The sequence below is a fragment of the Quercus lobata genome, chromosome 12, assembly GCF_001633185.2.
Source record: "Quercus lobata isolate SW786 chromosome 12, ValleyOak3.0 Primary Assembly, whole genome shotgun sequence".
Classification (NCBI taxonomy): Eukaryota; Viridiplantae; Streptophyta; class Magnoliopsida; order Fagales; family Fagaceae; genus Quercus; species Quercus lobata.
This window is the reverse complement of record NC_044915.1, coordinates 14933921-14950142: the sequence shown is the minus strand read 5'-3', so window position 1 is coordinate 14950142 and position 16222 is coordinate 14933921. Positions and strand designations below refer to the sequence as shown.

At 38.4% G+C, this 16222-nt stretch overlaps 1 protein-coding gene across 1 annotated transcript; it reads left to right on the top strand.

Moving 5' to 3' along the window:
* Positions 1 to 775: 775 nt before the first annotated feature.
* Positions 776 to 1744, top strand: LOC115969938 (probable calcium-binding protein CML13). Its single transcript, XM_031089580.1, has one exon. It carries the CDS (start codon positions 776 to 778, stop codon positions 1400 to 1402), a length of 627 nt encoding a protein of 208 aa, XP_030945440.1. The 3' UTR covers positions 1403 to 1744.
* Positions 1745 to 16222: the final 14478 nt, after the last annotated feature.

The window sequence follows — 16222 nt, the reverse complement described above, 5'->3', positions numbered from 1 at the left end:
TGTTCAAGCTTGGCTCAACAATAAAAGTAAAACGTTTAAACTCGACTCAACAACAAAAGCAAAATTTTTAAGCTCAACTTAAGCTTGACCCAAGCCTACATACAACATTCTCGTCAAAAATTCTAAAAGTTTGAGTTTGGTTTGACACAGCTTAATTCATTAGTGAAACCGAGCACAAACTCATTACCAATCTTAAACTCAAGCTAAATATCAAGTTCTTAAGCTAGAGATATAACCTAGATACATTATTAAGTCAATTTCAAACATATTATAAACTTCATTTGATTTGAATGAGTTGTCCTAACTCCCAATTAATTGAAAGATTAATAAGATATAATTTTATTTTTTGAATCCATATAAAGATTATTACCAAATCCATATACCATCTTATGCTCGACTTGTTTTTATTTATTTTTATTAAGTCTTATTTTTGTGAGCATGTTTATATAATCCTAAAACTAAAACTCAAGTTTGGCTCTTCTTTTGTGTGTGTGTGTGTGTGTGTGTGTGGCAAATAAGAGTATTTAGACTTTTTCAAGTATCAAACTATTTTTTTTGACATGTGCAGTCTTCTTGTTCCACAGACACCGGGTATCCAGCCTAAATCTAAGTTAGTTTTGTTTATAAACAAACATGAACGAGTTTTATTTTTTTATCAAACTGAACTCACATTTTGTTGTTTCTCCAAAAAAAAAAAAAAATCACAGTTTGTTTCATTTACTGCCTTCTGTTTCACAAGCAAAAAAATAAATAAAAAGAAGAAAAGAAAATCACAATGGCGGAAACGACATCGTCTTTGAATAAACAAAAGCGGCCCCAAGTGTCCGTTTCCAAAGGCAGAGACACAAAAGCAACAGAAAACGTGCTCCGCTACCAACATATTTCCATCTCGGACAGCGAGCGAGCCAGAGAGAGAGACAAACTCACAAACTCGAAAACAGACCCGACCCGGAAAACAATGGGCAAGGATCTGAGCGATGACCAAGTTTCATCAATGAAAGAAGCTTTCACGCTCTTCGACACCGACGGAGACGGTCGGATCGCCCCGTCGGAGCTAGGAATCCTGATGAGATCTCTCGGAGGAAACCCGACCCAAGCCCAACTGAAATCGATCGTCGCCGGAGAGAACCTCACCGCCCCATTCGACTTCCCTCGGTTCCTTGACCTCATGGCCAAGCACATGAAGGCCGAGCCCTTCGATCGCCAGCTCCGCGATGCCTTCAAGGTCCTCGACAAGGACTCCACCGGCTACGTCTCCGTTTCGGAGCTCCGACACATTCTCACCAGCATTGGGGAGAAGCTCGAGCCATCCGAGTTCGATGAGTGGATCCGGGAGGTCGAGGTCGGGTCGGATGGTAGGATCCGATACGAGGACTTTATCGCTAGGATGGTCGCCAAGTGACGACGTGGCAGTGTCGATTCGGGGTTTGTGTTTCTCGTTATGTTTGTTGATGTTTTGAAATTAGGGTTTGTTTGGATATTCTGTTTTATTTTTATTTTTATTTTTGTGTGTGTGTGTGTGTGTGTGTTGGGAATTGTTGAAGTAATGCTAAATTGCTAATGTGTTTTTCTTTTTATTGAAGGGAATTTTGGGGGTTGTTGTGATGTTTATAATGTGTATGGTCTTCAGGGTAATTGGGATTTCGCTGGTTCTTATTCTGGAATTTTGTTTGGTTTTATTTTGTCGTATGACAATTGACAATGTTGTGTGCTTTGATGAATTCAGTAATTGTGTTTATGATGAGATTTGGGGACCTGTTTTTTTTTTTTTTTTGGTTGGGTATCTTTGTTTTGACGAATTCATAGGACCATGGGCGGCTCTTTTCTTTGTTTCTCCTCAAATTTTCAAAAAAAAAAAAAAAAAAATTGTGATTATGAGAAATATATCAGTTGTGTGAAAATTTGAAGTCATGCTTTTTAATAAGTCTCCTTATAATTTGTATAAAACATGTCGTGGGATTAACTGTCCTTTCTCTATTTTTGATTGGTTTTGATCTTGAATACAACTGAGATAGGTAGATCACAAGTGAAGACTCTGTTCTTTGTTAACTTCATGAAAATTCTTTGAGGAGAGAGGCAAAATGTTTAATACTTCAGATATGCTACAATGTTGGGTGTGGGATGCTTCTTGTGCAACAAGTGGTGATTAATGAATGGAACTTCTACACGCTGAAAGTAACATGCATGCATATTGGATGAACTAGAGATTGTAGTAGCAATGAGCTATAACTCAACTGGTTCTTCCTCCTCCCATAATAATGGGATGGAGGGTGAGGTCGTGGATTCAAAATCCATTGGGTGTGCAACTTACCAATTAGAAAAATGAACTAGAGATGAAAGTGATTGGCTTAATCTCTTCAGCTTTCAAGCTTCCTTTGCCTTCTGCATAACCCACATCTAAAAGAAAAGTTTATCTGTTTGATGCAAAAAAGAAACAATGTTGGCTACCTGTGTGTAGAAGTTGTTGCATTTGGAATAACAGGGTAGTTTTGTATGTGAAAAAAAGTGTGAAGGGAAGAAAATAATTTGTTATGCATTTATAATCCAGCAACATTTATAAGACTTACCATCATGAATATAAAGTTTTACTGATTCTCTTTCCAGATCTGAGGATATTCCCTTTTCCATTTGTTTCCCTTTCCAGAAGCTAAGAACCATCCTATGTTGCTACTTATGTATTGGGTATTGACAGAATTGTAATAGATGCATCTTTTTAGGTAGGCAGTGAACTTTTCTTGGTCTGCATGGTGGTTAGGGTCATCTTGATTTGAGGCGTTTCTACTAGGATGGGAAGCAAAGGCTTCTTGAGAGGTGTGCTTATTAAGCATCTTCAGAATTTGAGAGGTATCTTAAGCATCTTCAAATTTTATTAGCTAGTTGTACATATTCATTGACTAGGAGCTGTCAGTAACTTGTGAAGCAGAGCCTCCTTGAGAGGCGTCTTAAGCATCTTCAGAATTTGAGAGGTATCTTAAGCATCTTCAAATTTTATGAGCTAGTTATACATATTCATTGACTAGGAGCTGTCGAAACTTGTGTTTAAGTTGAAATTTCAAAAATTGTAAAATTCTCTAATCAAGTAATATGATCTACAATATTGATAACTATTAGACTACGAAACAAGCTGGCTTCTTTTGCAAGTAAACCTTGGAAGGTTGGATGAAGCTTCCCACCCCCCAATATCCATATGTGTCTGAGTGGTGATGGATATTCTCCTTTGGCCATGGAATTTTAGTCCTGAATGGGGACCAAGTACATTCATTTTGATTGTCTGATTGCATATGTAGACTCGCATAATCTCTTGGTGTTACACATTCTAAAGAAATAATTATAAATTGTTCAGTGATATCCATGGATAGATCAAACACAATCTATTGGGCAATGGTATACCTTAGTAATACACTATGGATCTGTTTGGGATTTATTTATTGAAATTGAAATTGAAAACTTTTTTATGAAAGTATTGTAGATAAATTTAAAAATTAATTAAAATAGTATAGTGAGACTCATAAATAGTACTTGTGGGGCGCAAATGATTTATGGGCCAGGCCCCTCTACCCAGAGAGAGTCCAAAGGCCCAGGCCGAGGAGGATTATGGCCCAAGTTCAACGAAATAGCCTTTGGGTACCGCCGAGGGTAGTTCAGTCCTCGGCAGACCCACAGTACCTCCAAAGGGAAAGGTAAAAACGGTATAGGACTGAAACATGGAAGAAAGATCTAAAATATCCAGGGAAAGCTGCTGTTATTGCCATTTAATGTTCTGAACCCGACAGAGCCGCATTCTTTGGCTTTTACAACCATCCCCAACGACTTTGAGTATGGACTGATGGGACAAGTATCAATCTTGGAAAGTTTAACCCTACGCGTGGACGAAGGACAGTGGACGCGAGCTAGTATAAAAGGAAGAGTAAGTAATCTATAGAGGGGGTTAGGAAAAATGGCCAGAAACCAGGGCCTCCCAGCCCATCTCCAGGAAAAAGACTCCAGGGGTGTAGGAAAGCTTAAGTTCATACGAACACCGCGAAAAACCCACCGCCTATCGAACAAGGCCTAGCCTTCCAAACCCACGCTCTACAAATGATATTGTTAGGGGCCTTTTCACGTGCGAACCCGACACTGTTACGATCCGTCACGAATCGCGTCCTTACAATTGGCGCCGTCTGTGGGAAAGGCTTGTGTGTTGGTATAGGAAGTGGGTCGATAGAGTTTCTTCGTTATATCTAACCGTCGATTATAGAGTTCTAATATAAAGTTCTGTTAGGGACTATGTTTCTTGACTAGGGGCTGGGTTGAGGAACTAACTCCCTTAAAGCCAAGGTCCCCTGTAAAGAGTAAACTAGGCACCTGGTAACGTTAACCGTATGGATAAACTCTAGGGGCTTGGCCGAGGAGCTAACTCCCCTAAAGCCAAGATCCCACACAAAGAGAAAACTAGGTTTTGGACAGAACTAAGGCATTGCATGGTCCACGGACCCAAGCCTCAGGGGAAACCAACTACCTGGATGTGGAAAACTAGGTTTTGGACAGAACCAAGGCATTGCATGGTCCACGGACCCAAGCCTCAGGGGAAAACCAACTACCTGGATGTGAAACTAGGTTTTGGACAGAACCAAGGCATTGCATGGTCCACGGACTCAAGCCTATGGGGAAACCAACTACTTGGATGAGGAAAACTAGGTTTTTTACAGAACCAAGGCATTGCATGGTCCTCGGACCCAAGCCTTTGGGGAAACCAACTACCTGGATGTGGAAAACTAGGTTTTGGACAGAACCAGGGCATTGCATGGTCCACGGACTCAAGCCTCTGGGGAAACCAACTACCTGGATGTGGAAAACTAGGTTTTGGACAGAACCAAGGCATTGCATGGTCCACGGACTCAAGCCTCAGGGGAAACCAACTACCTGGATGTGAAAACTAGGTTTTGGACAGAACAAGGCATTGCATGGTCCTCGGACCCAAGCCTCAGGGGAAACCAACTACCTGGATGTGGAAAACTAGGTTTTGGACAGAACCAAGGCATTGCATGGTCCACGGACCCAAGCCTCAGGGGAAACCAACTACCTGGATGTGGAAAACTAGGTTTTGGACAGAACCAAGGCATTGCATGGTCCACAGACCCAAGCCTCAGGGGAAACCAACTACCTGGATGTAATGAAAACTAGGTTTTGGACAGAACCAAGACATTGCAAAGTCCTCGGACTCAAGCCTGTGGGGAAACCAACTACTTGGATGAGAAACCAACTATTTAAAGAAAAAACTATGGCCCGTAAACCTCGAAATCCCTCCGAAGAGAACTCCGCGTTAGCAGACGGGTTAATACCTTGATTGCGCGGATTCCTCGGTCTACCCTCGGATCCCCAGTATCAAAGGGGTTGATGCGATACGGCGCAACATATTGCCCCAAAAGCACAACCAAAGTCCCTCGCTACTTAGCTACCCTTTCAGACGAATTATTTAGAGATTATCGTTCTCGGACATTGGTCTAGCATGCATCGCGTAGTACTCAACGCTTATCCCGGTTAGTTCCAAGAATTTAATTTATTGAAAGTTACCATTGTTATACTTGATAATATTTGTGAGTTTAAATTAGTAGGAACCCGTGTTAAAGCATTTTTTCTGCCTGGAATATCCTTAAGGGCAAGCTTGCATTTAATATTCATGCATAAAGTAGTTGTTACGGAGAAGAAAGATATGTATGGAGAAATAGACACATATTTTATTAAGACAAAGGAACAGTACAGTGTACAATGAAAAGCTGAAACAAGCTTACACTAAAGCTGACCACATAAGTAAAGGAAAATACAAGCGAGTGGAGAGAAGGCCGTGGGGACAGCTCAGAGGAGAGGTTGGCTACTGCGCCAAGTTATTGTCTAAGGAAACCATTCCTCGACACCTCTGCATGCCCATAACTCAGGCAGCCAAAGAACCTGACCTCAGGCTAACACCATCTACAGAAAAGGTGCTAGGAGCTTGAGGTTGGGAAGCCCCCACAAAAATTTGCCTGCCACAAGGTAGACAGTGCTGATGGTGGAAATTCCTTCTTTGGACATACCGAAAAACTGGCATGACCAGAACCTGTTTCGGATTTTGACTAAAAGAGGGAAGAGGACCCCCTCCCCTATGACGAAATGGAATGCTCCCTTGAACTTGCACCTCCTTGGCCCGTATCTCCCTACTCTGAGTCTCGGGGGGACATGACGCCTTTGTGGCGGAGGGAGCTCCTTTTTCCCAATCTCTGCCTCAAGCATGATGAACTAAGGGAGGAATCTGAAGGATTTGTGTGTGAAAAGGAGCAACTTTCTCTCCTATTTATGTTAAAAGATAAGGTGGTGGCATTTAATTCGCGCAGCGTCCCAAGGAACGCTACAGACAAAACGTCTCTGGCTCGACTTCCAACGTCGTCTGCAACCCTGAGGTTAAAGGAGTCTCGAGAAGGTGCACCTCGAACACTGGGACGCCAAAAGGTACCGCGTGATCAAAAGTTATGGAAACACCTCTTAATTTGTGGGCCCAGTAAATTCGTGGCCCAGGCCCGTTCGGCATATGGGCCCAGGGGCAGAACCAAGGCCTTATATGGTCCTCGGACTCAAGCCTATGGGGAAGCCAAGCACGAAAAATTATAAAAATTACAAGTTTTTGGGCAGAACCAAGGCCTTGTATGGTCCTCGGACTCAAGCCTATGGGGAAGCCAAGCACGAAAAATTATAAAAATTACAAGTTTTTGGGCAGAACCAAGGCCTTGTATGGTCCTCGGACTCAAGCCTATGGGGAGGCCAAGCACGAAAAATTATAAAAATTACAAGTTATTGGACAGAACCAAGGCCTTGCATGGTCCTCGGACTCAAGCCTATGGGAAAACCAAATACTTGGATAAGAAAAGGTTTGACTCTCATAAGAAAGGTTACTTGGTAAAAATGTCAGGTCACTTCATCCACGGCTTAAACACCATAAAATGTTAAGGCCAATAAAGGTGTAAGGAAAGGGGTGGAACGCCCCAGCATTTAGTCGTATAAGAGGGCTATTCATTTGGTAGGGGATATGTCCTCGGACGGCTATTTCTCACACGGCATCAAGCCTTCGGTTCTCTCCTCGGCTAGTTCCGGGTGAGTACTATTTTTTACGGGTCGGCCTTATTGTGCCAAGCACTTCTATTAAAGTTATGGCGACATCATTTTATTATCAAATGTTTTGGTCTTAGTCGTCATTGATTTAGATGCTATATTATTGTGCCGAGCAGCGCTTGCAAATTTATGAAAACATAGAGACATAACATGCGAAATAAGGTAGACAACAATTTTTATTAATATAAAAAAAATCATTACAACATACAAAAAGGGGCTCAAACGAGCCTATACAAAATGTAAACTGCCTAAGCAACCATTACATCTGTAGTACAGAAAAGTAAACTGTCAAGCGTCTTTTAAACTCGTCTTCAAAGTTTCTCCAATCTCTGCCTCATTGCTGCTCATACTGAGAGAGGGACTCACTTTAAAAAAGAAAATGAATGAAGAAGAAGGAAATAGTAAGGAAGAAATCAATGACGAAGATGAGGGGGATGAATAAAGAAGATGGAGGACATGAGTAAAGAAGGAGGAGAAGAAGAGAGAGAGATGAAGAGACAAAGAGAGGAACAAAAGATAGAAAAGAAACAGCACCAGGGCGGAACTGGTGCTGGGAAGACAATAAGAAGAGGGAGGGGAAGGGCACCAAGGAGCAAAAGAGGGAGAAGCAGAAGCACTTAGCCCCTGCCTCCGCCCTGACTCCTAACACGCCGGTGCCATATTAGGAACGCTCGTGAGGAGCCGGATGGTAACGATCTTGGGTGTTCTCGACTCAGTCACGTCGAAAGTTTGACGTGACGAGTCCCTGCTTCGGATTTTGACTGAAAGAAGGATGAGGTTGATTTTGAATCTTCGCCATCCTTGTCCCGATCGAGCCATGATAAGCTTTATCGGAACGTGGCGTTTTTGGGAGGGGTGAGACTTTTGCATCCCTTGTTGTTATGGTAAAGTATTTTGCGATTAAGTGTATAAACCGGCGAGTAAACCGAATCTTAAGGGAGGCTAAGTATTCCAGAGTCGCAGGAGGATGAAAAGGGATTTTTGATAAAAACAATCACCTCCTCCTGTCCTACTTATACAGAGGGCGGAGCGAGGGACATTTAATAAGTTCAGATCTCCAGAGGAATCAGCAAACCCAAACACGTCGGTTCCGCTTCTCCACCCCATCAAAATAAACCGTCGAATTAAAGTAGTCTCGTAAATAGTGATTATTCAAAGCGCGTTTTGAATACCCCAAGCGATAAGAATGCATCAAGCGCGAAATTAAAAACTGTCTCACAGACCGGTGCACCTCTTGGGCATATGAAGCGCCGCCAGCATGTTCAATAGGCCGAATGGATTGGGCCGTAGGAAGAAGTTTGGCATCACCAAAACCCCCCTGTCCAGCCCAGAGGTTGGACAGCCGGGTTTTGAGGGGCTAATGTGGGGCGCAAATGATTTATGGGCCAGGCCCCTCTACCTAGGGAGAGTCCAAAGGCCCAGGCCGAGGAGGATTATGGCTCAAGTTCAACGAAATAGCCTTTGGGTACCGCCGAGGGTAGTTCAGTCCTCGGCAGACCCACAGTACCTCTAAAGGGAAGGGTAAAAACGGTATAGGACTGGAACATGGAAGAAAGATCTAAAATATCCAGGGAAAGCTGCTGTTATTGCCATTTAATGTTCTGAACCCGACAGAGCCGCATTCTTTGGCTTTTACAACCATCCCCAACGACTTTGAGTATGGACTGATGGGACAAGTATCAATCTTGGAAAGTTTAACCCTACGCGTGGACGAAGGACAGTGGACGGAGCTAGTATAAAAGGAAGAGTAAGTAATCTATAGAGGGGGTTGGGAAAAATGGCCAGAAACCAGGGCCTCCCAGCCCATCTCCAGGAGAAAGACTCCAGGGGTGTAGGAAAGCTTAAGTTCATACGAACACCGCGAAAAACCCACCGCCTATCGAACAAGGCCTAGCCTTCCAAACCCACGCTCTACAAATGATATTGTTAGGGGCCTTTTCACGTGCGAACCCGACACTGTTACGGTCCGTCACGAATCGCGTCCTTACAGTACTAAAAAGTACAGTGGGATCCATGAATAATAGCAAAAATAAGCTGATTAATAAAATAAGTTGGCAAAATTAATCATGCCAAACGTACACTAAATTTGACTTGTTAGAATTAGTTATGTTGCCTGATCTGTAGATTTGTCCTACATTTCATGATGGTTTTGCTGTGAGGATTTTCATGGAAAGGTTCAATGGTTTAAACTTTAATCCATGAACTGTCGTTGAAAGATCAAACCCGTCCTTGATGCAGTAAAATTGAAGACGAAGTGAAAGAAATGGTTGTAGTCCACAAATCTTATTTAGCTTAGTAAAAGGAACAATTACGCATCCTGGCTTTAACAAAGTGATCCCAATTATGGATTAATGGCATGCATATAGCATATGAGTAATCCAGAAACAGTTCACTAGTCTTTGATGTGGACATTGAATAAATGTGGATATTTCATATTTGCGGGCGCACTCTTTAAATAGGGAATTTTGGAAAAAGACGGGTGTTGAGCATTAGCATCAGTGCTTAAAAAAAAAAAAAAAAAAAAAAAAGCTATTTTCACACATTAAAAAGTTAATTTATCTATTTTAATACACCACTTTATTATACACTCTACATCACATCTTCTATTCTTTTACTACTTTATTTAAATATTCTTTTTTTATTATTTTTAATTCTTTTCTTATTAATAGAAGAGAGAGAAAGTAATAAGATACTCCCTCCGTCCTACTTTGTTTGTCCTGTTTGAAAAGTCAAATTTTTTAAGGGAACATCATTTATTATCTTGTCTACCTTTTAAAAATGTATAAGTTTCCAAAACTACCCTTAAATAAATTTATCAAAATATTGAATTATTAATAAAATAGGGGTATAATTGAAACATTAGTAAATTAAAGATTTATATTTTTAGAAACAGGACAATATTTTGGGACATCCAGAAATAGAATAGAGGACAAACAAAGTGGGATAGAGGGAGTAATACCTAAATTTTTAGCACATTTAGTCTTGCCTTTCTAAAAATAAAACATCATTATAGCATGTGCCAATGTTTTTTTGACATTTGGCACATCTCATGAGGTATGGTTTTGGTTTTTGGTGCTTGGTGTTTAGCATTTCTGATGCCAATGCTCCAAGTAATGAGCAACAACAAAAGTACTCAAGATTGTGAGAATGAAGCTTGTACTTGTAAATTAAATGTCACAGATGGTAAAATAGGTCAAATGCTCCAGCGTCACGAATAGTAAAGTAGGTTATCATTATTTGGGGAAAATGTACCCAAGCATTGATGGTTCATGGTTATAAAAAACACAGCTGTTTGAATTCAATGGAGCTTATTGTTTTTTTTTTTTTTCCTCTTGATAATTCATTGTTGGAAGAAGTGAGATTTGAATGTTGGACATCTTTGTTGAAAATATCAGGAAGTACCAATTGATTTATAAAACACTTGATTTAGGAAGAAAAATGGGAACAATAGAAAATTTTTACTACTTATTTCATAGTTTAGAAATAATGACCCATGGAATTCAAGTAATAGCTTAGTGGTAATAATATCTTTTATAGTGTTTTACATTTGTAGTTTGAATCTCACCTCTACTTCTCTCACTATTTTACCTATATATATATATAGTCATTCTTGAAATATGATTCTTCACTACATATAGTCAATCTTGAAATATGGTTTTGTGGGAAATACCATATCATTTATTTTCATCCTTATTTCATATCTTGGAAATCATACATCCATTTAATATCCCCATGCTTTGAGAGGTGTTCTAAGCACTATATATAGTTAGTCGACTAGACTAAGAGATCAGATTATAAGAGTGATTATTTCAGAATTATTTGTGTTATATTTTATATCTTTTTAGGTAGTTCGTTATGTGGTGAGTGTGTTCAACCTTTTATCCTTGGTAATTTCTTTGGGTGGTGAAATTTTTTGTATCCCATTGGTTTTTTTCCCTTGGTGGTGAGCTTGTTGTATTAGTGTGTGAGTTCTATTTCTTGTCTTTTCTTCCACCCTTTTTTGGTATCAAATTGGTGTTAGAGCAAGTCTTTCTTGTGGATTTATCCAAGTTATCTTTGTTATTCCAAAATACTCTATTCATCTACGATTGTGAGGTCAATGTATTGTTGTATTCAAAACATATTTGAATGTGGTGAGAAATACTCTAAAGAATACGTTACCATGGATTGTAATTCTCCACAAATCTATGACAAGTACCCTGATGAGGAATATGAATTGTGCAAACAAGTTTTGGAAGATGATGATGAGTCTTTCTTTGGTCAAATACAAAAGGCTGTTGATTTTACAAAAGAAAGATTCATTGTTTTAACATTATCACTTGAGGAGCAAAATCCTTATGTTGATTTTCTTGGGGTTGAAAAATATTTATTTCCTAACGATAAACTTGATATTGATGTTGTCCCATTAATGGAGATGAATGGTCTTTGTCTTGAAAAGATAAGTGAAGAATTGAAAGGGAAACGAAATCTAGGATCAATGGATGAATATACTGATTTGTTTGTGACATTGGCTTCATGTAATGTACTATGGAAAAACAAGTTACAAATCAAGATTGGTAAGAAGCATGCCAGTTCCACATGTATTGTTGAAAATAAAGGGATGGAAATGAATGATTGGGCATCCAATAGATCGAGGCACGTATGCTAAACTCAAGCCTAATGCTGATTTGCTTGACCACTATGGAGTTTCAACAACTTTCAATATAGCTAACCCCTCTCTGTTCCATGGTGAAGATAGCAACTAGACTTGCAAGCGAGTCTTTTCCAACTGGGGGAGTTTCACATGGGAGTGTCCAATAAAGAGCCAATAGACTTAACAATCCTTGTTGTCTTACAAGTCCAATTAGAGGAATCTTATGGTTTAGACATGGAGGCCCATACCAAATTTATTGTCCATAGTTTGTGCTGCTAGTCAAAGGCCATTAAGGTTGGTCCTACAACATTTATTTAGTCAATCTTGTTCGTTTTAATGCATTTAATTAGTCAATCTTGAAATATGGTTTTGTGGGATATGCTATATCATTTTTTTTTTTTGGGGTCAAAAGGATAATATATTAAAAAAACTACAGAACAAATAGGTTCTTAAGACACTGCCTGGTTAGGTACAATCCATTAAAATCAAAATCCAAAAAACTAGGTAAGTCCACGACGGATTGTCAAAAACTAGAAAATCTGCTTCTTGAAGACCTCCCATTCTAGCCAATCTATCCGGCTTCACAATAGCAATGTCTAAATCCGCTTATTTTTCATGTCTTGGAAATTATATAGTCATTTAATTCCCCCATGCTTAATGGGATGTTCTAAGCACTATATATAACTAGTTAGCTAGATTGAGATATTAGATTATTAGAGTGATTATTATTCAAAATTGTACTAGCTAGATTGAGATATAAGTTTATTAGAGTGATTATTGTTCAAAATTATTTGTGTTATATTATGCATCTCTTTGGGTAGTCCTTTGAGTGGTGAGTGAGTTCAGCCTTGTATTCTTGGTAATTTCCTTTGGGGGAGGGGGGGGGGGATAATATTAAGTGGGCAAGAGGGTTTCCAATTTCAGTCGAATTTGGTCATGGTATTGACTGACTTTGGGCCCAAACAGGGGGCCTCTTTAAAACCTTCTCCTATTTGGAAACAGAATATATATTATGTCATTGGAATTGGAAGGACAGTGGTCTTTTAACTTTGTATATATAATACTTAGTTGCATGAAACAATAGTATTGTTGCAGTAGCAATGCTTTGTTCATAAAAAAAGAAAGGGTAGCAGTGCGTTATACATTAGGTTTGAGCTCGATGGCTAATTTTTCAAATTCTCATGAAGATACAAGAACTGAGATTGGGAAGCCAATAATTTCGTACTAGGACTTCATTAACTTTAGGGCAGCTTCTACTGCATGTCGGTCGGTATAGGGTCGTCGAACCTGTACCAGCGCTTTTCAAAAGCGCTGGGGATAGGTCCCAGTGTTTTTCAGACCCTATTCCGGCGTTTTTACTTATGTCAGGACAGCCTTTACGGAAATATGAATATAACCTATACCAGCGCTTTTGAAAGTGCTGGAATAGGTTCTGCCTATGCCATCGCTTTCAAAAGGAAAGCGCTGGCATAGGTCTTGAATGAATATAATTTAAAAGGGCATAGGTTGTACCTATTCCAATGTTCTCAAAAGCGCTAGTATAGGTCTTGAATGAAAATAATTTAAAAGGCCTATGCCAGCACTTTCAATAGTGCCAAAATAGGTCCTTTTCCAAAAAAAAAAAAAAAAATAGCACCTGTAATGTACCTACAATACATATTTTCCAATACCTATTTTATAGCAACTGTAATGAACCACAATACATATTTTCCAATAGCAAATACAAAACCACATTAAACCAAGAAACTAAATATATTTAATTACACCATATCAATACTTACATCCCAAATGTCTAGAATTTTATACACAAAATAATACATCCCAAGTGTCTAGAATGTTATGAACAAAATAATACATTCTAAACAACTATGAACAACGTCCTACACAAAAGAATACATTCTAATTATATAGAATGTTATAATAAAGTTTCCAACTATGATGTGTAATATATATGTATATATATATATATATATATTTATATATATCAAAGTTTGAAACTTTATTATAAATATCAAAATGTCATAGTAACTACTCCAAAATAGGTGCCCAAAGTATCGTCTACTATGTATCATCAAATGATAAGAACTGAGCACCGAGAGACTGGATATCCACTACAGAATCACCATCACCATCCTACGAATTAAAAAACACACAATGAATTAGTGTACTAAACAACAGAGTTAGTAGTTGAATGACACAATATCACTAATATGCTATACTCATACAATGTAGTACTATTCTCTTAACAAACAATAACTGGTTGATATGAACAGGTGATTTCTCCAATATAACATAAGCAAACATGATAGCTCAGAAGTCTCCCATTTGAATGGACAAGGTTCTAGAGCTTGTTTTCTTGGAAGTGGTGCACTTCTATTAAAAATAACATTTTGAAGGTCTTCTTTTTTTATCTTTCTTTTAATCAAAAAGATCTTATCCTCTGTTCAGGCATATTCAATGTGTTGGAACCCAATGCTATTAATTAGAGTTAAAAATAATAATTTGCAAAAGAACAGGCAAACATACCCTCTCACATGTTCTTATTATTATTTTGGGTAAACACCTATTTCTCATGTTATAAAGTACAATCCACAGCTAGTGATGGTTTCTGCAAAGGTACCTAAATAGTTGAAATGATTTCATTGACGAACTCAAGTCAATAGCAAAAAGAAGTATAGACGAAAGGCATTCCATCCTAATCCTTTTCCAAATACTAGAGCAATTACATGTGTACCCTACTGAAATATGATATAATTCCCATAATTTTTTATTAAAACCCCATGAATGCACACAGATTTAATCAAAGATGATCTTCTTTATTTAAATTAAATTTGAAAACTAAACCAAGATTCTAGACCATTGCCTTCAAGTTTGTAAATCCATGTATAATCAAACTTACATGATATATGAGCCTCATAAATCTATTCCTCTTTTGTAATTTCAAATGGCTTGACAACCAAGCTTAATGAAATCACTATCCAAAAATATTTCAATTTAAGTAGGATTTAACAACTGTCATCAAATCTTCTATCCACAAAGCACTAATAGTGAGCCTTTACTGCTTGAATTGCCAATATAGTCTTTCTGGACTTGAAAAAAACTAAGTATTCCCCTCCCCTTCAGGAGCACCAATGGGGCAGTCGGTGAAGACAAAGCAAGATCAGCATCCAAACCCAACTATACATAATAGATCTGAAATTGAAAGAGTGGAATTGACAAACTTACAAAAGCCCGAAATCAAGATTTGATTCAACTTTGGTTTTACTTATACTCTTATATTAAAAACACTAACTATTTTTGAAAGCAGTGATATAGGGGGAAGATGTGAAAGACTACACAAGAGTACTACATCATAGAGACTTCATTACTCACCAATCATCTACAGTCACACACCCACAAAACCATCATATATTATCCAATAACCGATTAACTTCATATACTATTCATAACCCATTTTACAGCAAAATTCATCAGATCAAAACTCACCAATCACCTACACACACACACACACACACACACACACACACACACACACACACACACACACAAAGCATCATATACTATCTAATAACCCATTAACTTCATAAATTATCCATAAACCATTTCCAAAAAAAGTTTTATCTGATTATTTTGCATCATAGAAACTTAATGACAACTCACCAATCACCATACAAACATGAACAAAAATGTACATTTTCAGACCCAAATACCCACAAATAGTAACACATTTTATATTAGCTAGCAGTGTTATATAACTTATTAACCAGCGAGAAGGATAGAACTTCCATTGCCAATATATATCTTTGTTTAAGCCTAGTAATTTTCTAATTGTTGCACATATCTAGAGATTGCCAATTGTATTATGTGAGCGTTTGGATTCAGCATTTTTGCTGAATCCCGCGTCTCACGTTTTCCTTTTTTTCTTTTTTTTTGCTTTCACGCGTTTAAGGGAGCAAAATTTACTGTTTATGAGACAAATTTTACTATTCATGTACTGTTCTATCATTGTTTACGTACTATTTATCACTGTAGCAGTACTGTTTATATTAAAAAATATTAAAAATGGGTCCTACGGCACTATTCACACATTTAAAAATTATTTTGCTACAGTGTTTTCAGTTTTCAATTTCAACAACAATAAGTTCAATCCAAACGGACCCTATATCTCATGGGTATAGTCTTCAATGAGTTGTTCAATAAGGCATTCCACTTGCATGGTACAGATTTTGGATTATTGAAGATGTTACTATGTTTTGAATGAAAGAAAAGCATGATGTTTTTCGTTATCATGGGGCCACAATCTACATTACCATATTTGATAAACATGCACACACATGCATATATCTAATACATATGACACACAACATACTTTGCATTCAAACTTCTTGCCATAGACATACTGGGAAATGATGGGCACAGTTGGGTCAACATCCTCCGCATTAACCTCATTTCCACTTCATAATGAGT